Source organism: Schistocerca serialis, chromosome 1 (genome assembly GCF_023864345.2).
Source record: "Schistocerca serialis cubense isolate TAMUIC-IGC-003099 chromosome 1, iqSchSeri2.2, whole genome shotgun sequence".
NCBI classification, from domain to species: Eukaryota; Metazoa; Arthropoda; class Insecta; order Orthoptera; family Acrididae; genus Schistocerca; species Schistocerca serialis.
The window spans coordinates 209,979,264-210,001,575 of NC_064638.1; the positions used below are offsets into that span (position 1 = coordinate 209,979,264).

Genomic DNA, 22,312 nt, shown 5'->3' on the forward strand with positions numbered 1-22,312 from the left:
AAAAGTACCGTTTCCGTTCTACGACGGCTTCAGTTCATATGTTTAACTCGTCCAGTTCTGCTTGAGGAATTAAATTACCCGTGACACAGTACCATTATTAGGTAATAATTGTAAAGAAAACATTACGCAACATCCGTTCATCATTTAAACGCAATTGTTTGTATTATCATTTAAACATTGTGTTTACATTATTCCTAAACAAAAAATAATCCAGCATACTGTACGTACAGAGAAAGGCCCGCCAGGTTAACAGAGAGCGCCAATGCGCTGCTCCCTGGACTCGAGCAGGCGCACCGGCCCCGGATCGAATCCTTCCGGCCGATTACCGACATCGGTCGATGTGCCGGCCAGCCTGGATGTGGTTTTTAGGCGGTTTTCCACATCCCGCTAGGTGCATACCGGGCTGTTCCCCACGTTCCGCCTCAGTTACACGACTCGCAGACATCTGAACACGTTCGCAATATTCCATGAATTACACTAGACGCACACAGCAGGGGTACTCTAATTCCGTCCCGGGGGGTACAGGGTGGCGGCAGGAAGGGCATCCGGCCACCCCTTCACCTAACCTTTCCAAATCGGTTCCTAACAATGCCGACCCTGCGCCAGCGCGGTACATGGCACCAGAGAGAGAAAGAAAGACTGTGCATATAGAGAAGTACTCATGCATTACAACACCTGCTCGATGTAGCGACCACCGATGTTGTTACAGGTACTGTACCTACGAAACATATTGTCGACACTCTCTCCATCCCACCTAGTGTCTCTTCAGTTTCTAGTGCAGCGGCCAGAACTCGCGCCAGCTGACGACCTTCCTCTGTATCTACAGGAGAATCATGAATTACACTTCGCATACGACCGCACAAGAACCAGTCTTCGGAGTTATTAAATCCAGCGATCGCAGTGGCCACGTATATCCTCTGTTGAGATGTCTCCGAACCGCACGTGAGAAGTGACGCGGCACACCATCACGCTTAAACCGCATTTCTTGAAGTACATTCGGTGGCGGAGGTACCGGGAACGGGTCCAATAAGTTATGTAGGAAGATGAATTTTGCAGGACCAGTTAGCCTGAGTGGAAGGGGTTATGAACTAATTACGTGACCGTCCAGAAAATCTGCCCACAGAGAGGTACTGAAATCCGTGAACATAATTGGCACGATGGTTTTCGTGTGTCCATACATGGCTGTTTCGCGAATACAGACCACAGTTCGTAGTGAACTTACATCCATCTGTGAACAGAACTCAACGTGGAAACAGGTATGCGCCGATGCAGCGGTGCAGGAACAGTGTGCAGTAGGCAGTGCGTTATGGAAAATGGGCTGGATCATAGCCTGTACCCTATGTAAGTGGTACGGATGTAATTGTTGCCCGCGCGGAATGTCCCAGACGATACTGTGACTAACACCCATTGCACGGGCAGTTGTTAGAATATTCGTTGACGGGTTCTATTCAACGTGACGTAGTACCTCTTCAGATTCGGGCGTGTAGCTTTTCCGTGGAGCACCACAGTCCTGCCACCTCACGGTGAAGCTACCTGTTTCTCGGAGCCGCTGCGTAAATTGGCCAAAAAATTTGTGCGACGGCGTGGTAAGTTGCGCAAAATGTCCGTGATACAGTTAACTGTCAGCTCTTCCGTTACCTCGAGATTTGCCATACACAAGGAGCATGTTTGGAATACACAAACATGTGTAGCGAACCATGTTCACTGTATCGTAGACGCACAGGCTTTAAATAGGTCTCGCAGCAAGACAGATTAGTGATGTGAAGTGACGGACATAGTAAAAGTCATTCTGTGTACCCTACTGCATACCAGAACAAGCACACCTGAATTGAATGCGTCATAGAACGGAAACTATACGTTTCCGGACAAGGGACCCATATTCAAAATATTACTCACTTGCTCTAGAAGTCGTAGCATGTTGTAAGGGGAATTTCCAAACATCCTGTATACAAAAAATGTTGATCACGTTTTGAAATCTAGTTCTCCAATCAACGATAATGCCTTTCTTTTTGGAAATTGGTGGTAAGTTCCTATGGGACCAAACTGCGAAGGTCACACACACACACACACACACACACACACACACACACACACACACACACACGGCCGCCCGCCCCAGGGAGGACTCGAACCTCCCACGGGGCAAGGCGCCTTAGACCGCATGTCTACCCCTCGCGGCAATGCCTTTTTAGTCAGGGTTTCTGATACACATTTATACATACATTGTCTGTCAAAAAAATTCTGATTTTACTCCTACTCTATAAGCGAAGTCAGCGCACTAACTTTGGTGGTAGCTTGAACTAACAACAGATTTACATTCGACCTCTCAGTTTTAGCGGGCACGTAGTCGTGATCGTGGCGTGTCGACGTTGTGGTGTCAGAGATCGCTAAATCAGGTGTTCAGGATATTCTCCAGAATGTTTTGAAGAGAGGAAAGTGTGTGCCAAGTTTTTTACCGCACACCTCGACACCCGAGCAAAAGCAACGACGCTAGACAGATGCCTTGACTTGGCTGAACCATTAAACGCGGACGATTCTTTTCTGGAAAATTTTTTATAGTTGACGAGGCTTAATGTTGTAAATACGAGCCTACCATATAACGACAAAGTCCAGAAATTCTCTTTAAAGGGCAAAGCTTTGACGAAATAACCGACCTTCAAGTCATTGTGTCGCGAGAATTGAAAAACATCCAAAAGAAGAATGTTCCGACAGTTTAAAATTGTTGAAGGTTCTATGCGTTATACTCCATCGCATATTAAGATATTGCTGAAACATGTAGCTTACCTGCTCTGTTCCAAGTCTTATTCAAACAGCAAAGAAACGGATTTGTGGTGATTGAATACCCATAGGAGACAGGAAGTACATCTGGCGACAAATTAGCCCATTGCCTTGTCAGAGAAGCTCTGTTACTACGGTTAAAAGTTCTCTGTCCAAATTTCCTTAGGCACAAAAATATCATCATTTATAAAGCAAATCAGTGGAAACTATGCCCGTCTTAACTCGAGTCTCACTAGCATCGCTGTCAACACGGGTACATGTTGTTGTTGTTGTGGTCTTCAGTCCTGAGACTGGTTTGATGCAGCTCTCCATGCTACTCTATCCTGTGCAAGCTTTTTCATCTCCCAGTACCTACTGCAACCTACATCCTTCTGAATCTGCTTAGTGTATTCATCTCTTGGTCTCCCTCTACGATTTTTACCCTCCACGCTGCCCTCCAATACTAAATTGGTGATCCCTTGATGCCTCAGAACATGTCCTACCAACCGGTTCCTTCTTGTTAAGTTGTGCCACAAACTATTCTTTTCCCAAATTCTATTCAGTACCTCATTATTTATGTGATCTACCCATCTAATCTTCAGCATTCTTCTGTAGCACCACATTTCGAAAGCTTCTATTCTATTCTTGTCCAGACTATTTATCGTCCATGTTTCACTTACATACATGGCTACACTCCATACAAATACTTTCAGAAATGACTTCCTGACACTTAAATCTATACTCGATGTTAACAAATTTCTCTTTTTCAGAAACGCTTTCCTTGCCATTGCCAGTCTACATTTTACATCCTCTCTACTTCGACCATCATCAGTTATTTTGCTCCCCAAATAGCAAAACTCCTTTACTACTTTAAGTGCCTCATTTCCTAATCTAATTCCCTCAGCATCACCCAACTTAGACTACATTCCATTATCCTTGTTTTGCTTTTGTTGATGTTCATCTTATATCCTCCTTTCAAGACACTGTCCATTCCATTCAACTGCTCTTCCAAGTCCTTTGCTGTCTGTGACAGAATTACAATGTCATCGGCGAACCTCAAAGTTTTTATTTCTTCTCCATGAATTTTAATACCTACTCCGAATTTTTCTTTTGTTTCCTTTACTGCTTGCTCAATATACAGATTGAACAACATCGGGGAGAGGCTACAACCCTGTCTTACTCCCTTCCCAACCACTGCTTCCCTTTCATGCCCCTCGACTCTTATAACTGCCATCTGGTTTCTGTACAAATTGTAAATAGCCTTTCGCTCCCTGTATTTTACCCCTGCCACCTTTAGAATTTGAGAGAGAGTATTTCAGTCAACATTGTCAAAAGCTTTCTCTAAGTCTACAAATGCTAGAAACGTAGGTTTGCCTTTCCTTAATCTTTCTTCTAAGATAAGTCGTAAGGTCAGTATTGCCTCACGTGTTCCAGTGTTTCTACGGAATCCAAACTGATCTTCCCCGAGGTTGGCTTCTACTAGTTTTTCCATTCGTTTGTAAAGAATTCGTGTTAGTATTTTGCAGCTGTGACTTATTAAGCTGATAGTTCGGTAATTTTCACATCTGTCAACACCTGCTTTCTTTGGGATTGGAATTATTATATTCTTCTTGAAGTCTCGGGTACATACACAGTATATATCCTACACAGGTTAATTCGAAAAATTAAAGAGGACAGGGAGGAGGGAGAATTCGTATTGGACTTTCATTCACCTTGTACATAACACTTTTATCTTGATTATAATTGAATGTTCAGTACAAAGACTTCCCCAGATCGTTACCACAGCTACAATACTTATTGATATATTGGAGGTTTCCTGCTTTAAGATAGCTAGCTCTGTTGGTATGCCTATCTGTGTATAATTAATCATCATTTTTGTAAAAGGAAGTCCATAAAGATGTATGTGCTCCATCTTCCCAGTTCTGTTACGTGAAGGCAGACAATTCGTTCCACATCTTCAAAATTTGACAGCGATATGATTTTGCAAAATAATTAATATAAGGTATTTGTGAGAAGGCTGTTCGCAGACAATATTGACGAATGCTGTAATCACATGGTGTAAAAGTTTTACTGCTGGAACGTAGTGTTTGAGTTCCTTCAGTAGTAGTTGCATTGTATGATTCGTTTAGGAAGATAGTTTGAAATGCAGAATCTTCCACACGTAGCCAATTTTCTTTTAATTTCCTGAATTATCTTGTTCACACGTTTCGTGACACAGCATTTTATTTAATGGGAGACAATTCTCGTCCTTGGGAATTGACTGTCAGTTTATATCGTAAGAATGTTTCATCGGAAAATATTTCTGGATACTGGCTAGCATGCCACTCCTGGATTACGTGAGTACGGCAGAATTAGCTTACAAGGAGGCTTTTGTACTGTCGGAGGCAGCAGGCCAATGCCTAATTGCGTCGGAAACGAGTTTCAAGGCCTTGAGATCGCGAACGATTATTTTAGCTGACCTGTGTACGCTGAGTTCTCTCCCAACAACGTCCTCCACAAACCAAAACCAAACCATGAGCTGCATCTGAAACACATGTATTTGCAAGGTTGGAATTCGGGAATAAAACCCGTTATCGGTGGCATATACTGTACATGTCTGCATCAAACTTAGTGATTGCCAAGATTGCCAAGCATATACACTGAGGGAAAGAAATTGCAGCACGAAAAAGTAATTACTGGAGAGTAATGTAATTTCGGGACTACATTCGTCTATAGTATGGAATAGTTCAGTACGGACTGTGTGGAGGGAAGTGCAGTTGCCAGCGAGTGTTGAACGCATCAGCCGGTTGTGATGTCAGGGCAGCTCGGCGCGGAGCCGGGCAGGCTCGCTTGACGGCGTAAAATGCAAAACGACCGACCTGCCATCTTTCTCAAACTATTTTAAAGGAACTATTCGGTAATAAACTCCGATTCTCGCACATCTTATAGCATAATTCGTCAGCTTCAAAATGAACTGCATATCATTCCGTTAATGGTCATAATTGTGATATTTCGATGTTACGTAATTGCTGCATTAAATTCTTAAAGTTTGCAGCGGTCATTATGAATTTGCGTTTGGTGCGTGTCAGGTCATGTCGTTGCATGTGAAATCTAGAAAACATAATGAATTCATTAAACTTGGAAGGACATCGCTATTTGTCTCAAATATCGAAAAAATGGAATTTATGTAAAAGTGCTCCGTCACCAACGCATGTCCCAGCGAAAGTCATAGAGAAAAAATCATAAATCCCTCGTATCTCGTAAACGATCCGAGATATCGAAACGAAATTTTTGCAAATGATAGCACGAAGAGAGATTACTATTTTGCCATAAGACTAATATGCGAAAACTTTCATGGCTAACCGCGATATTCGAGCAACTACACGTTTTTCAAATGAAATAATGTAATTTTTGGGGACCATCAATAGCTGATGAGACGGTAATTGCTGTGGGTTTTGCAACAATGTAAGACAATAAATTAAATGTTTATTTTTATACCGAGACTGGGCTTTTTCATAACTATTGACTCGTCTTGCCCTCAGTTGGCAGTTCAATAAAACATTGTTTCAGGATTCTGTTACAATTTCAACTGTATTAGCATGTTAAAGAGATGAATGTTTGTAAATTCTGCTGTGTTTTGGGAAAATAAGCAAATTTTAACATGCCAACAAGAGAGACTACGTAGCACTCAAATCTCGTCACAGTCCTTCATGAATCCATTTCTCTTGAACCGCCTTCTTGGTGTGGCTGACACTTCGAGTTCTGTGATGTAATATTTGCAGTGGCTTCTTTTGGCAGCTTTTCAGCCTGACGGAGTGTAAATTTCTTGTTTTTTTGCCATATTAATTTCCACTTAGGCCGATACATTGTCAGTTTTAAATAAGCATTATACGGAGGAACCCCGATTAACCTATGCCCCTTAGCGTTAGCCAGTTCGTCGACTTGGTAGCGTGTTTCCGGTTTGTACAGCCACTCCAAATGTTCAAATGTGTGTGAATTCCTAAGAAACTAAACTACTGAGGTCTTCGTTCCCTAGACTTATACACTGCTTAAACTAACTTATGTTAAGAACAAAACACATACACACACACACACACACACACACACACACACACACACACACACACACACACACACACACACACACACACACGCCTGAGGGAGGACTCTAGCATCCGACGGGTGAGGCCGCGCAGTCTGTGGTGTCATGGCGCCCTGAGACCGTGCGGCCACTCCGCTCGGCTACAGCACTAAAAGTTCAAATAACTCCGCCTTATACATGCTAGGTTCAGCTTTATCCAGTGGAACAGTTCTTTGTACCCAGAACAAAATATCAGCTTCCGTCTACTGCATTGTTAGAGGTGTATCCATCACAATTGACGGGTATGGTGCATTGTCCATTACTGTTGCCGGACTCGAAGGATTATTTCGCAGCAGAACATTATCTTCACAGCCGGTGAAAGTTTTCTTGGACGACCACTTTTATTACAAATCTCGTGTTCACATGTGCTGCACTGTTACTTCAACCCCAGAAAATACCACTTTACAACGAGAGCTAATGAATGTAGAGGTATCTAATGCGCGACACCACGTGGTACTTTTCAGCCATGGCGTGGCAACCGAACTACTGGCGGCATGGTAGGAAAAATCGGCTCGTCATTGGTGTCACCTTGGCAACGGCCGTCACATCCCATCCTGTGAGCCAAATGTCAAAAGTCGCAACTGATTTTAAACGCGCTATAGGTAACATATTGAAGTGGTTAACATTGCTCGATCACAGCGCGAGGTTGGGCTGTTGCAAGTTTGATGTGCTGACACATTAGCAAATGGCGAAACGGGCCGAATGTTGAACGCTAGTATACAAACATGCGTGCCTTGTATTAGACAGGTGTCTGATCAGTTTGTGGGATGGCGTTCCATGCCTGTTCCACTTGGTCGGTCAATACAGTGACGGTTAATGCTGTTTGTACATGACGCTAGAGTCTTCGTCCGATTGGAAACACATCTGGTGATCAAGCAGACCAAGGCAACATGTCGAAACTCCGTAGAGCATGTTGGGTTACAACGGTAGAATGCAGGCGAGCGCTATCCTTATGGAAAACACCACCTGAAATGCGGTTTGTGAATGGCACTCCAGACCATAACACCAGGAGTCAGTCTAGTGTGCCCAACATGTAGACAGGTTGGGTGTAGGTCCTCAACGGACCTTCTAACCAACACAAGGCCCTCACTGGCACAGAGGCAGAACCAGCTTTCATCAGATCTCTAGTCTCCACGCTGCCCTCCAATGAGCTCTAGCTTGGCGATGGTTTAGGGGTCAGTGGTATGCACGCTACAAGGCGCCTAGCTCGGAGGTGTCCTTGAATTAACCGTTTTGTAACAGTTCGTTGTGTGCTTGTGGTGCCAACTGGTACTCAGATCGCTGTTGCAATGCAGTACGATGCTCCAGAGCCATACGCTCGAGAGCGATGGTCTTCCCTCTCGGTGGCATCATGTGGCCGCCCGAAGCCCTTTCTTCCTGCGACCGTACATTCCCGTGACCACCGGTATCAGCAATTATGTGCCGTGGCTACAGTACTGCTAAGTCTTTCTGCAGATCGCAGACGGAACATCCTGCTTATCGTAGCACTGTTACACTACCTCCTTCAAGCTCAGTGAGGCGTAGATAATGGCATCCTTGTCGCCTTAAAGGCTTTCTTGACTAACATCAATTCAACACGCCCAGTCTCAAGTCTCAGAGTAACTTAAGCTCACGACCGTTACAGCGTTTATTGAAAGCAAATCTGATACGCATCCTCATGGTGGCGCTACACCGGTATGACAAATACTTTCGAACTGCTGCTCATCGTATACAACGAAGTGTTCATCAAACACAACACAGAAGGTTGTGAATTGTTTTCAGTGTAGCGTCACCAACATAACTACGGCTTTCTTACCATAGTCTACAAACTCTTCCTTCAGAAGCATGTCGTCGTACCACTAAATTTCCGACAATTGGTTCCCCACTTGAGTGCTCAGAGTTCGACCCTTTGTCGCCGTGTAATTTTGTTCACGAAGGTTTGTGACACGCTGCTTATTGAATGCACGATTTAAATACAGGATATGAAGTATTTAGTCAGATCAGATTACAAAACACTGTTTTACTGCCTTCTGGAGTTCATGGCGCAATCACTGCAGTGGGATTAAGTTCAGTCTTAGTTTAACAGTCCTCGTTCGTTTGGAGTGTAAGAGGACGCTAGCCCGAAATCTATTCAGAAATAATTTAAGCTAAAACTAATATTTTGCGATTTGTGTTGTGTGACTCCGAGTTGGAGTGAATGGAGTTTTAGTGTGGCAGTTTCTACTTAGTTTATCCTGAATGTGTGTTAATGCGCGCCTACTTTGGTTGCTGAGCCCAGTACCGACTTTTAACGTTAATGTTTCTGGTTTCAGATTTACACGTATGGTAGACCAAAACACACCATGAGGAACGGAACTAAAAAGGTATAGACACGATCTTTAATTTCATGTTCTCTCCTTCAGGGAATGTTGCTCCTTCTTTGGGCGCGGTAGTTCTCTTTAGATGGCGATTTGTGAGCGCTTATAGGAAACACGGAAAGATGATTGGCTATCGTTGGCGACCTTTTTTTTTTCTTTCTTTTAGCTTCTGAACATTGTGTCGACACTGAAAGGAATGCCAGTGCATTGTGTGGTATCTTTCTTCCTGTCGCTTGAATGTGAAATAAACATTGCATGTTCTTTTTAATTTTGTTGCCTAAAGTATGCTGCAAGTACATGTTAATAAAGTGATCACATGTTTTATCTTCATTTTACAGTTTGTAATGTGTCTGCTATACTGATTACTTTAAGGCACTCGGTTAGCATACGGTATATTGACAGTTGTGGTAACTCCATAGCACTAGGATTCTATCCCATAACACCTCTCAAAACAAGGAAGTAGATATTCCTAAAAACGCCCTTCTTTTGTACGAGGGCGGTTCAGAACGTAACCTCCGATTGGTCACAGTGCGGGTTGTGGGGGGAGTAGCGACGCCATCTGTGCGTTCACGCACTCAACAGGTCAGTAGGCATCAAGCCGTGGTCGAGTGAACGTCGTACCTGCGCTAGTTTAGTTTTTGTGGCAGTTTGAAATGTGTGCTGCAATAGAAAACCCCGCCAAATGTGAAGTGCATGCTGTCATAAGGTTTTTTACAGCCAAAGGATATTCTGCAGCAGCTATTCATCGTGAGCTTTGTGCCGTGTACGGACCAAGAGTTATGAGTGAAGGAGTTGTCCGTGAATGGGTACGTTTATTTAAAAGTGGACGAGAAAACGTTCATGATGAAGAGAGGAGTGGTAGACCATCATTGGTGACTGACGAACTCGTTCAGACAGTTGATGCAAAAGTTCGTGAAAATCGACGTTTCTCAATGTCGGAGTTGTCTACTGGTTTTCCACAGATTTCTAAGACTCTCTTGTACGAGATAGTGACAGCAAGATTGGGCTACCGTAAGTTGTGTGCACGATGGGTGCCCAAAATTCTTACCGCCCACCACAAAACTCAAAGAATGGCCTCTGCATTAGACTTTCTGTCACGTTATGAGGACGAAGGAGAACCATTGTTAAACAGAATCGTGACCGGTGACGAAACCTGGATTAAGTACGTGAACCCTGAGACAAAAGAACAATCAAAGATGTGGGCACATTCAAATTCGCCTACCAAACCAAGAAAAGCCTCGCAAGATTTTTCTGCCAGAAAACTGATGGCAACGGTGCTTTGGGATGCCAAAGGGGTGTTGTTGGTTGAATTCATGGAACGTGGTACGACCATTAATCAAGACGTGTACTGTGAAACAATAAAAAAGTTACGACGGGCTATACAGAACAAACGCCGTGGTATGCTGACTTCCGGTATCGTTTTTTTGCACGATAACGCCCGTCCTCACTCTGCTCGCAGAACAACGGCCCTTCTTGAGTCCTTCAAGTGGGACGTTATCAACCATCCACCTTACAGCCCAGATCTGGCGCCAAGTGATTATCACCTCTTCATGCATTTGAAGAAATGGCTCGGGTCACAGCGGTTTGATGACGACGAAGAGCTCAAAGATGCGGTCACAGGCTGGCTCCAGGCACAAGCGGGTGATTTTTATGCAGAAGGAATTTCAAAGCTTGTGAAGAGATAAGTGCCTCAATCGCTATGGAGACTATGTAGAAAAATAGTGCAAAGATGTAGTTGTAAAATGTATATATTAAAATATTTTTATTTAACTTGGTGTATTTTTTTAAATCAACCGGAGGTTACTTTCTGAACGGCCCTCGTATATAATTTGAAATGTTGGACAGAAGGTCATGATCTGAATCCTCTAGTAAAAGTAATGTCTGTTCCCGAATCATGAGACTTTTCCCATATGTCTTTCGAAGCAACGATACATTATACAGTTTGCTGCATTTTCCGATTGAGTTGAACACTTCAGAGAAATCACATCAAAGAAATCGGTGCACGTCAACTTGTTAACCAATGACCAGGGGCAGCTGTACTGGAAAATTTAGGGGTGTTAATAGCGTAAAAGTGCTACCCTTGACGCATTGCTCGTGGCATGTATTCAAAGTAAACAGTTAATGAATTTTGCTAGTTCACAAAAAGTGAGAAATTTTTTGCGACAGTCATACAAATTAGACCTTAGCCACATCAGACTGTCTCATAGATCGGAAATAAAGCTTTCTGGTCTCCTATTTTTATACAAGCTGCCCCACTTGGAATGGTTAATATTTAGGGATATGACAGGAAATCTCATTTGAATCACAAAACTTCTATTGACATATACCCTATTCCGAATGGTTTCCCAGATAGAACTCACGTCATGTAGATTTGTTTTTGCGTGAGGGAACATCTCAACCGCTCTTACCCTAATCCGTGGATTGGTCGTGGTAGTACAATTAACTGGCCACCAAGATCGCCACATCTTAAGACATATGACTCTTTTTTTATGAGCCCAACTGATGTGTGAGGTGTACAAAACAAAGGTGAATACGCGATATAAACTGCTTGGTCGCATCATGGACGGTGCTGGTCTCATTGTCAGTAGGGAACGAGCAGAGGCACTCAGCAAGATACACACGTTCTCTCGGGAGTAGACGTATGCATTGCAGTTGACGGTGGGACATTCATTTATTGTGAACCGTACAACAGCTGAAATGTGACGTATAATCATATTTAGAGGCGAATGTGTTAAAAGTACGTATTTTCCATGAGATATTTTGTGAAACGCATATTGTAGAGTTTATTAATTATTGTCCTGTGTAAAATAAACCTCATATTGTACTGAATAATGCAGAGAGTAAAGGTCAATGTTTGTTAAATGCGTTCTATCATGGAAACCTTTCGGAATAAGGCATATGGATTTTTTTTTTTTCCTGTCAAATGATAGTTCCCGTCATATCCCTGAATACTGAACGTCGCTCCTGAGACATCACATAAAAAATTCCATTTCCAAAGCATTGACCACTATTTTCGATAAACTAATATATATATATATAATTCCTTTGCGTCAAATTGTCAGACTCTCTCTCTCTCTCTCTCTCTCTCTCTCTCTCTCTCTCTCTCTCTCTCTCTCTCTGTGTGTGTGTGTGTGTGTGTGTGTGTGTGTGTGTGTGTGTGTGTGTGTGTGTGTGTGTGTGTGTGTGTCGCGCCTGCTAGTATAAGTAAATATTAACGCAGTGTCGGAATGGTCAGTGTTAAATGTAATGAATAGTGGTGGCATAGTATGGATTGTGTCTGCCGCATTAACACAGTTACAGCTGTGTTTGACTGCTGGTTCGCTCGCGGAGCGCACTAACAAAAGAATACGGTAAGCGGCTAACGCAATAGGTAGAGCATGCACAGTGCATGCCGCTTGGCTTGCATGAGACGCTCTCGAGCATGGCACGTGTTTTCTTGACGTGTTTTGTTTTGCAGCGCAGCGGTCCTGATTTACGTGGAGCCGGCGGGGATGTTCCAGAACCTTTGGATCAAGGCCGCTCAGCGTTAGAGCTAATTATTTTTCATTTTGTTTCAGGTAAGTTTGTGGCGCCTTGCCGCCGCTACTGGTCGCCGATTGTAAGTAAGCTCGCGGTCTAAGACTGTTTTTTCTTTGTTTTTGTGGCAGCGCGTGGCTTCTGTCCAGTATCTGCTGCAGTGATTTTACTTTCCAGCTACCAAACTAACTGTATTCTTATTGAGTTTGTATTTAACTATAGTGTTTTTTAAGCACCGAGGGGAATTCGCCAATGTGAAACTTCTGGAGTGCTTTAGAGTCGCAGATTTGTTGCGAGCGCCAGCCAAATATTTACAATTTTTCGAACGGTGTATTGCATTTCAATCCGGACCCTTGCCTCTCTGAGGGTAATTCCTTCGTGACACACTTTGCTCCATGAATGTTAGCTAGTCCAACAAGTTATGCAAGAGAGACCTTGTTAAGTCCGGAAAATGAATGAGAGGTATTGGAGGAATTAAAGCTTTGAAAGCAAGTAGTGACTCCCGTCTCGATATCTTAGTTCATACGAGGGAATACTCCTGTGTATGGGGCCCCGTTCGACATTGTTTTAATCGGTTAGGAGGTATCTTAACACTAAAGAGTTCGTCACAGTGTGAAACGCTACTTCTGTTTCTAATCATAGCGTACTACTATTACCATTAATCATTATCTACGGCTGTTCTTGTAACAACAATATTGATACAACATCTTAGTTGCACTCCTCGATCAATCACCGTATGAATAATCGATACGCTGTTTCAACAGAACAGAAGTACGTACTGTAACTCTGAGTTCCATATCCCCATTTGATTGGTAACAAATGCAGTTTAGGTTTTATTGCCTGAGCTTCATTTGAAAGCTGAATTTTAAACTGGTTAGAAGCGGTTATAGCTGTTTGTATACCTCGACTTTTGTTATCTGACAAAACCAAACTAATTGTGAAAGCGGGCCGATTTATTCAACGTCAGGAAGTCATTTCTGAAAGTATTCGTATGGAGTGTAGCCATGTATGGAAGTGAAACATGGACGATAAATAGTTTGGACAAGAAGAGAATAGAAGCTTTCGAAATGTGGTGCTACAGAAGAATGCTGAAGATTAGATGGGTAGATCACATAACTAATGAGGAAGTATTGAATAGGATTGGGGAGAAGAGAAGTTTGTGGCACAACTTGACCAGAAGAAGGGATCGGTTGGTAGGACATGTTCTGAGGCATCAAGGGATCGCCAATTTAGTATTGGAGGGCAGCGTGGAGGGTAAAAATCGTAGAGGGAGACCAAGAGATGAATACACTAAGCAGATTCAGAAGGATGTAGGTTGCAGTAGGTACTGGGAGATGAAGAAGCTTGCACAGGATAGAGTAGCATGGAGAGCTGCATCAAACCAGTCTCACGACTGAAGACCACAACAACAACAACAATATAATGGAGTGCAATTCATGAAGCATCCTCCATTGGAGTTCAGGAAGCCGATCGTGGTTCTGAATATTCTTGCGCGTCAGCTATTGTCAGATCAATAACGCAATGGTAATGAAGGAAATATTTATCCGTAGGGTCTTATTCTTCTCTTGAAGGACTCCTGCCGTTCAATGTCCCACAATTACCTATCTGAATTGCTCACTGCTCTTTGGAAATCGAAAGCATGGATTCCACGGTGATTAATTTCTGAACTGTGAGTGGCCCCAGACTTACGCATCTACTGACAGCTTTAAAATGAAATTTGCGTTTTCTCTGCGTAACACGCAGCGGGATGACCGCTTGTTTTGCTGCCTTTATGTTTCATAAGATTAAGCGCTGATAAGGACTCGATACTGTAGTGAACGGCGGTTCTTTCATGTGGGGGATAGCACATTGATGACACTGTTAAGATGTTACCTCTGTTACTAGAATAGCATTGCCCTATGGAATCACAAATTTTCCTTCACTTTTTCAAATAGGATCGCAGTAAGCGCCTCAACATTTTTCGTCGCTTAGTTTGGACATCAAACATCCAGTTGGGGGGAGAGTTTACCAACACTGGGAGATCTAACGAGACTCTTTGCTAAAAACATTAAAGCATTGTAGCCTTCGGACAAGTCTACTTCTGATATAAGCTATAAATAGCTGTCGTATACTTCGCCACGAGTGAGGGCGGCAGGCCTGTTCACTCAGTATTTGGAGGTAAGGCACATGCCCACTGCATGTTGAATATTCCGTAAGAGCTCATCTTCCGTAAACTTCGTTCGTTTATTAAAACGAGGTATTGACCCATGAAAATGATGCATTCGTTCATATTTTCTAGATAAAGAAAATTGGATAAAAGAAGCGAACGATAGTGTCATACATTTTTTATTTAAAATTTCATTCTGTGATACATACCAATAAAAATTATTACTTAATTCAGTATGTATCGGCCACCATGCATTACGCATCGTCATTATCTTTTGAGCAGAATCGCTCTTATGTAATGCACAAATCGAAAATTTTTGTAGATCGTGAGAAAAACAGACATACTATGTACGTTTCGTAACTTGTACAAATATACAATCTTGCTTGAAGTAGGTCGTCACGTTTATATAATTTACAACTTGAGCCATACATGTCTCCAGTGCTCATATTACCACACTTCGTGTTTAAATGCAAGGAGACTGACAGTGGTAACTATCATACAATCCATGTGTGGATGTAAATAGGGCGTATCACTTACAAAGCTAGCCACAAGTACAAGGAGGTAGCTGAATTACAAATTATGTCGATGTGTAATGTCTGGTACCTGATAAACGCTGAATTAAGTAATAATTTTTATTGATATCTTTCATAAAATGGAAGTTCAGATATAAAATGTATGATACTTTCTTCCACCTCTTTCATGCAATTCTCCGTATTTTAGATCAGAAGATGGGTCGTCAATGATCTGAAACTAGTAATCAGTAAAAGAGTTCTAGCTATCTTGATCTAAGATTTTTATCCACATATTTTAACTTAACAAATCGCCTGTCTTCAGACTGGACAGTGCGGGTCGCTCCCAAGGACTTCCATCGTCCGATGCCGACTCCGGAAGTCACGGTCATCTCCGCCGCGAGGATTCTCCCTAGTGTCATTGCAGTGCCCGTTCCACAATTTGCTGGCCTGTGCTCAGCTAGCCGCCTTGCGGCGGGCGATGCCTCAGTGGCTGATGTGGTTTTATGGTTTATTCGTGAAGGGTTTTTTTACCACTCTTCTAAGGGAGGATTCTTCAACATTGTCGGCCCATTGAGTGGTTGGCAGGGCGCCCTGTTGCCTCATCTTTCCCGAACAGGTTGTATGAGCCGCAGCCCTTGCCCTACATGTTCCTTTGCACTTTTTCCCTCTTCTCGCGTGTTCTGTTCGACTAGATGTTCTTCCTCTATTTTTCTGCACTTATCTTGCTGTGTCCGTGTCGCTGGTCTTTCCTAGGTATTGTTGGAGGAGGAGGAGGAGGAGGGGGGAGTACCTTTGGCAAGTGGCGGTGACAAGTCCCCCTTCGCACTAAGTGCCTTACGGGGACTCTGGCTGATCCCTGGACGGAGCATCCTGCCCGCCTTTCTTCCTTTCCCCCTTCATTTCTTCTTTGTTCCTTTCTCGGTGCTTTGGTGACCCTCGGTAGACCTTGGGGTTTCCTTTCCTTGGGTTTCGCGCTATAGGTCCTTCTTTGGTACGTAGTTTTGTTGACTTTCTGCGATAAATCCCTCCCAACTGCTAATCTTCCTCTCTCAAAAAAGATGGCGAGGGTAATATTAACTTGCAGGTGGTTACAACAGAATTTGGACATCCGACAACAGATTACATATACCATGTGTGTAACATAGTACAGCCTATTTTCAGACTTCTTTACCAACACGTAAAAAGCAATAAAAAAAGAGGACAGTAAGTTACAGCGGCTGTTTCTGCATGATAAGAAATTTTTACAATGCGGATCTGGGAATATCTATACCTACATGTGGACTCCGTTGGTTCAGCAGAGGATACAAAATGTTGCGACTGAAGGCGCGCGCAGAAATTTATGAAGCCTTTGCACGTTTTGTTTAGGAACGTGCAGAGCCCCAAGGAGGCAATCTGACATCAATTTCACAAAACTACTTTCATTTCTGACGACTGATAGGTATCCACTCATTCCTTCAATATAGATTACTTTGGTGTCTGACACACGTATTTCATTTGTATATACTACGTTGGTCTTTTTATATTATTAATACGAATGCCACTTTTGTATTCTACCATCTAAAAACGACATCCTTATGATCAAATCCAGGGTATACAACGATTTATCCACGGAGAAGTATTTTCATTCATGTTAACAATACGTTACGTGGGCAGTGAAATTTAAACCCAGAAGGAAAGAGTAAAAATCTGAAAATTTTTTGTTGCATGTGAACAAGAATCTCCCCCCCCCCCCAAAAAAAAACCGCATTAATACTTCCCTTAAATCGAAGAAACATGAAATGGTTTTAAGAAACGTTTGAGTCATTTGTGATGTCTTATGACATTGTTTGATCGCGAAACTTACCATGTTATCTCCTTAACGTATTCATTGTATTACTTCCATTTTTTGTTATTTAATGTTGACTAGCGAAATAAAATTTGAATAAAGCATGTTTTGAAAGCTGCACTTATCGGGTCATTTGGGTAACGCGTAACAGCTCAAAATCGATCTAAGCAGTCTCCGTCTCCCCAGTTTGACACATTATCGTGCAGCCATTCACTGCTGTACTCGTAAATCAGTTTACATGTTGCGCTGTGTTGCTCCTCACAGTTTGAGAAGGTTCCAGTTCCTTGAGAGGGGATGTTTTAAATCTCAAAATTTAACAATTTTTCTTTTCTTGACCACAGATGAATACATCTGTAGATATCTATAGCATAGCGCGGCCGTGTTACAGAAGGTAGATATGTAAATACGTCACCGAGCGAGGTGACGCAGTGGTTAGCACACTGGACTCGCATTCGGGAGGACGATTCAATCCCGCGTGCGACCATCTTGATTTAGGTTTTCCGTGATTTCCCTAAATCACTCCAGGCAAATGCCGGGATGGTTCCTTTGAAAGGGCACGGCCGACTTCCTTCTCTAATCCGATGAGTCCGATGACCTCGCTGTTTAGTCTCTTCCGCCAAACAATCCAATCCATGTAAATACGTCAAACCACTTTTGTCCTCCAGAGATGTTAAACTGGTGTTCTGATTGCGCTATGCAACAGGGGGAGGAGCAGTTCTTTCTGTAATTGGGAAGCATGTCGGTCAGGTGTACTGTAACCTTGTTTATGTTGTCTACGAATTGTAGTCGAAATGACGCGCCAGGGTGCTGGACAGCTCCTTTTCTGCGTCTTGATAATCGCTGTACGAGGAAGCAACGGAGAAAAGATTAACGACTTTGTTTCGTCTCTGTTCAGTAAAGACTCGCATGCACCTCGGCTGCAACACAGCGCCCAAACTGCCGACGCGACAAGGGAACGGTGGAATATCTCCTAAAAAGCGAGGCAACCAATGTAAAAAGACGTCATGCTTGCTTTCCATTGTAACTGTTATCCCGCATTGTAACTGTTATCCTGTGCTATCACAGTTTCAGCTTCTGTACCATTTTGAAGCGTAAGGTTTGGCGTCTCAGTACGGAATAGGAACTGGTTAAAAACGACGACCTTGTAGGGATGTGTGACTCTTGATGGTAATAATACCAACGATGTTTATTATGTAAATAGCAAATCTACTCAAGTCATCAATAATCATTGCTATCCCATCATCTTCAGTGTGATTCGGTGATCGTTCGCCATCTTCTTCAGCCGGTGTGTTCGGGCATCCAGGGCAGTGCGCGTTTTCTACGTCTTCATTGGCTTCTTTCGAAACACTTCTAAGAGTCGTTAAGCTTTTTTTTTTACTCACAGCAATTTACCAAATGCAATATTTCTGAAACTCCTCTGCCTTCTATTTTGTACTTACAGAAAAATAATTTTCTGTTCCTTTTTTATACAAAATAATCATCGATACTACCAATTGTAATCTTTTTGAGACATGCTTGCTTTTATGGCTGGACGGGGTTTTGAACCTGTCTCGTGCCAAATATCTGAACCCAATATCTTACGTCCTCTCGCTCAATGCTAAAAAACAGGACGTTCTGCGTCATGTTTCAGTACTTTCTTCAGTCTTGTATCATTCTCAAATTAGCAACATTTTGTACCCTCCACTGAACCAACGAAGTCCACATGTAGGTGTAGATATTCCCAGATCCGCGTTGTAACAATTTCTTATGCAGAAACCGCCGCTGTAACTTACTGCCCTCTTTTTTAATTGCTTTTTAGGTGTTGGTAAAGATGTGTGAAAAGAGGCTGTACAATGTTACACACAGTATATTTAATCTGTATCTGATAGACACCCCTCTGTGAAGACCTGATACCCTAATGATGTATGCTGGCAGCTATTGGAACTGTCAGAACGATTGCTGTATCTCTGTGGAACAGCATGCGGCCAGCAGCGCAGGAGATTGTGTGTTGGGTGCTGAGTCGGCACTGCGGTTTCTCCTTCCGCTCACTTTCCGGTTGCGTTCGAGGCGGAGTGAATGCACCAGTGCCGGGGCTGATTCATAAGGCGGCCTTGCCTTGCTCCGCTACTAGCTGCGCAGTTGGTATTTTGATACCTGCTGCTGCCAGTCCTGCCCACTCTGTCCCCTTAAGCAACCGGCTAGGCAGCTTTCTGTTGTTGCCTTACCTTCTTAGCGCTGTGCTCGTGGTGGGAGTAGGTTAAGCGCAAGTAATTCGCCACCTCCGTCGAGTGAGATAGGCACACTAAACTTTGGCGTTATCCAGCTCATTATCTCGCTGTTTGCTCTCTTGTTAGACTCTAGAAGCTTCCACGGATAATGTTGATCCAAAACAGCAATATGATTGCGTCATACGTTTAGTCAAACCAAGGCAATTCCGAAAACAGTGTCTGTTTCAAATATATATATATATATATATATATACATAAAAAAAACACTTCGTGTCAATCACGCTTAGACTTGTAATATGCTCAGCTTTAAAGGTGATAGGTTTAAACGCGGTTGAACCGAAATATTCTCTTAAATTTTTACATCACAACCACCAATTCGCTTCCGTCTAGCTTCTATAGCGTTTAACATTCATCAAACGATGTAATCAATTCTCGTCATGAGGTCAGCTTCAGTGTAGCATTGAAATTAGAAATACATGTACATTTCGAAAGTCTTAGGTTAAATCGAGACAGTAGGTACCTCAGTAGTGAAATATAATCGGGAATGATCTGATTCTGACATTGAGAGCGCCTTGGCTTCACTATAAATGATTGGTTTCTGATTTCGTAGTTCACCCACAAACAGAAACAGCCACCCGTCTGGCAGAATCTACGCAGATGCAAACATCTGCGTAAAATGGCTGATACATTAATTGTGTATGATAGTTCACAGTAAGGTTCCGACAGAGCTTCATCGCGTTCCTCTACTACAGGGTGAAAAGTATTTAAACCGACAAACTCTGGTAGGTTGTCGAGGACATCAGAACAAATATTTTTCCCTAATGCCATTTTTTCCTACGAGGATTATTTAAAACGGTGGAGGCCGTATTACGATCTTCAGTTGTTAGAGGACATATTACTCTCTTCAGTTGTAGGCAACTGCTATCCACCAGTGTAGTAGTGCATTGTCTCTGTTTACTAATGGAGCGATACACCTGGAGTGAGTACACTGATATGGTTGGTGCGTACTACGTAGCGCACCACAACGGACGAGCTGCACAGCGGGTTTATCAACAACAATATCCTAATCATACTGTACGACCTTGGTGCTGCGTACCAACGTCTGCGTGAGACCGGGTCATGCAGCAGGTTACCTGGACAGGGACGCCGTCGCACGGTAAGAACGCTGCAATGTGAGGAAGCAGGCTGTGCTGTCATCTACACTATGAGAACAAGACACTAATTGTTTAGATGTATTTCTTAATTGATTAATAAATACACTGATTCACGAGAAAAGTTCTTGATGTAATTTATAAATATTTCGTACAATTTGTCTGAATAATGATGAATTAACGTTAAGTTGTGAAAACTAAGCCATTACCACCTAGCAAACAACCACCGCCAGTCTATAGAACTGCAGCGCCACGAGAATGCAGCAAGTGGGAAGTAATATGCATCTGATGTGGTGGTCTAGCGATGCCGGCACGGTAACTCAGCGTGTCCGGTCAGAGGGTTAGCTGCCCTCTGAAAGACTGGTAGGGTGCGTGACTGGGAACCGAGAGGTAGTGGGATCGAATCTGGGCTGGGTCATTTTTTTTCACTCTGCCTTCAACCAAGCATTCCCGCAGTCAGTGAAATGGAGTTACGCATTTCGAAATATGACAATTTCAGACTGCTATTTTCTGCTTTCCACCGATTAGCAATCGCTAGTCTCCCCCTTTTTAATTCACTGCAAATTCTTCGAACTAAGGGTTGTCAGTTACTCGACTTCGAAGTACCGCAATAAATATGACCAATAACGAAACCTAACCACCTTATCAACAGCTTGTGAAGTATTAACATGTGAAAACATTATTAACAAACAGATTCGCTGCAGTCGTTTGAGAACATTTGCTTGGCGAAAAACATGCGAATCCAAAATCTATGTTTTTTTAATTTTTATACTATAAGTAAAACGCTTTTCGAAAAACTACTTCAACTTCGCTTCGTCTAAATGCAGAACGTTCTTTCAGCAGCGCAGCAGATGAGTCGACTCTCTGCTTTGTTTTTCTTCAATCGAACCTAGATGTGGATACGATTCTTTGCATGGTGCGGCGAAGAACTCTGCCGTAAAGGAGTACACGATAAATAATTACGGCAATGAGTCTCTCTCTCTCTCTCTCTCTCTCTCTCTCTCACACACACACACACACACACACACACACACACACACACACACGTGCGGCGGGATGTACATCACCTGTTCAAAAGTACCCGGACACTTATAATGGGCAGCACTACGGGCTCTGGTCGTGTCCGCCCTTATGGTGGCTTGAAGTCTGCTGGGGACACTTTAACGATGTCTCTGGTGTCTGTGCAGCATTGGTAGCCCTCTCTTCCTCAAGTGCCGAAAACAGAGAATGCAGTGACGTTGGACACTGCACTCTGGAGCGAAGTCGATTTTCTGTGTCATGTCATAGGTGTTCCATGGGGGTCAAGTCGGAACTCAGGGTGTGCCAGGAACATTATTGTCCACAAACCGTTGCCTCACAGATACTGCTTTATGACTGTGCAATGTAATGCCGATACAGATACCGCCACCGAATCGTTTCTCTACCGTAAGCAGTACACGATCCTGCAAAAGGGTTCATATGCTTGTGCGCTTAGCGTTTTCTTAAGCACAGTGAAGGGACTACTCCCTAGCCACGAACAACAAACATTCTCACACCGTAACAGCACCACTTCTGTACTTCAATGTTGGCACTAGACATAATGGCAGGTAACGTTCTTCAGGCTTTCGGCAGACACATACCCTTCCATCGATTGCCATGGGGTGTAGCACGATACAATCTGCTAGCCGGAGTGCTGGTAGTACTTCGAACTCAAGAGTGGTTCTTTCCGCTGATTTCATCCGATTTTTTACGAGCGACCTCCA

The 22,312-nt window shown here is 43.1% G+C and overlaps 1 protein-coding gene across 3 annotated transcripts in view; it reads left to right on the plus strand.

Moving 5' to 3' along the window:
- The window catches only part of LOC126466014 (nuclear receptor-binding protein homolog), a 457,189-nt gene that overhangs the window by 301,818 nt on the left and 133,059 nt on the right, over positions 1–22,312 (plus strand). Inside the window, exon 2 of one of the 3 annotated variants that reach the window (XM_050096351.1) lies at positions 9,169–9,219. The exons of 1 other annotated variant lie outside the window; for it this stretch is intronic. In XM_050096351.1, the coding sequence (XP_049952308.1) occupies positions 9,169–9,219 (51 nt within the window). Of the gene's footprint in view, positions 1–9,168; positions 9,220–12,670; positions 12,771–22,312 lie in introns of all 3 variants that reach the window. One more of the 3 variants, XM_050096353.1, reaches the window with a different exon arrangement.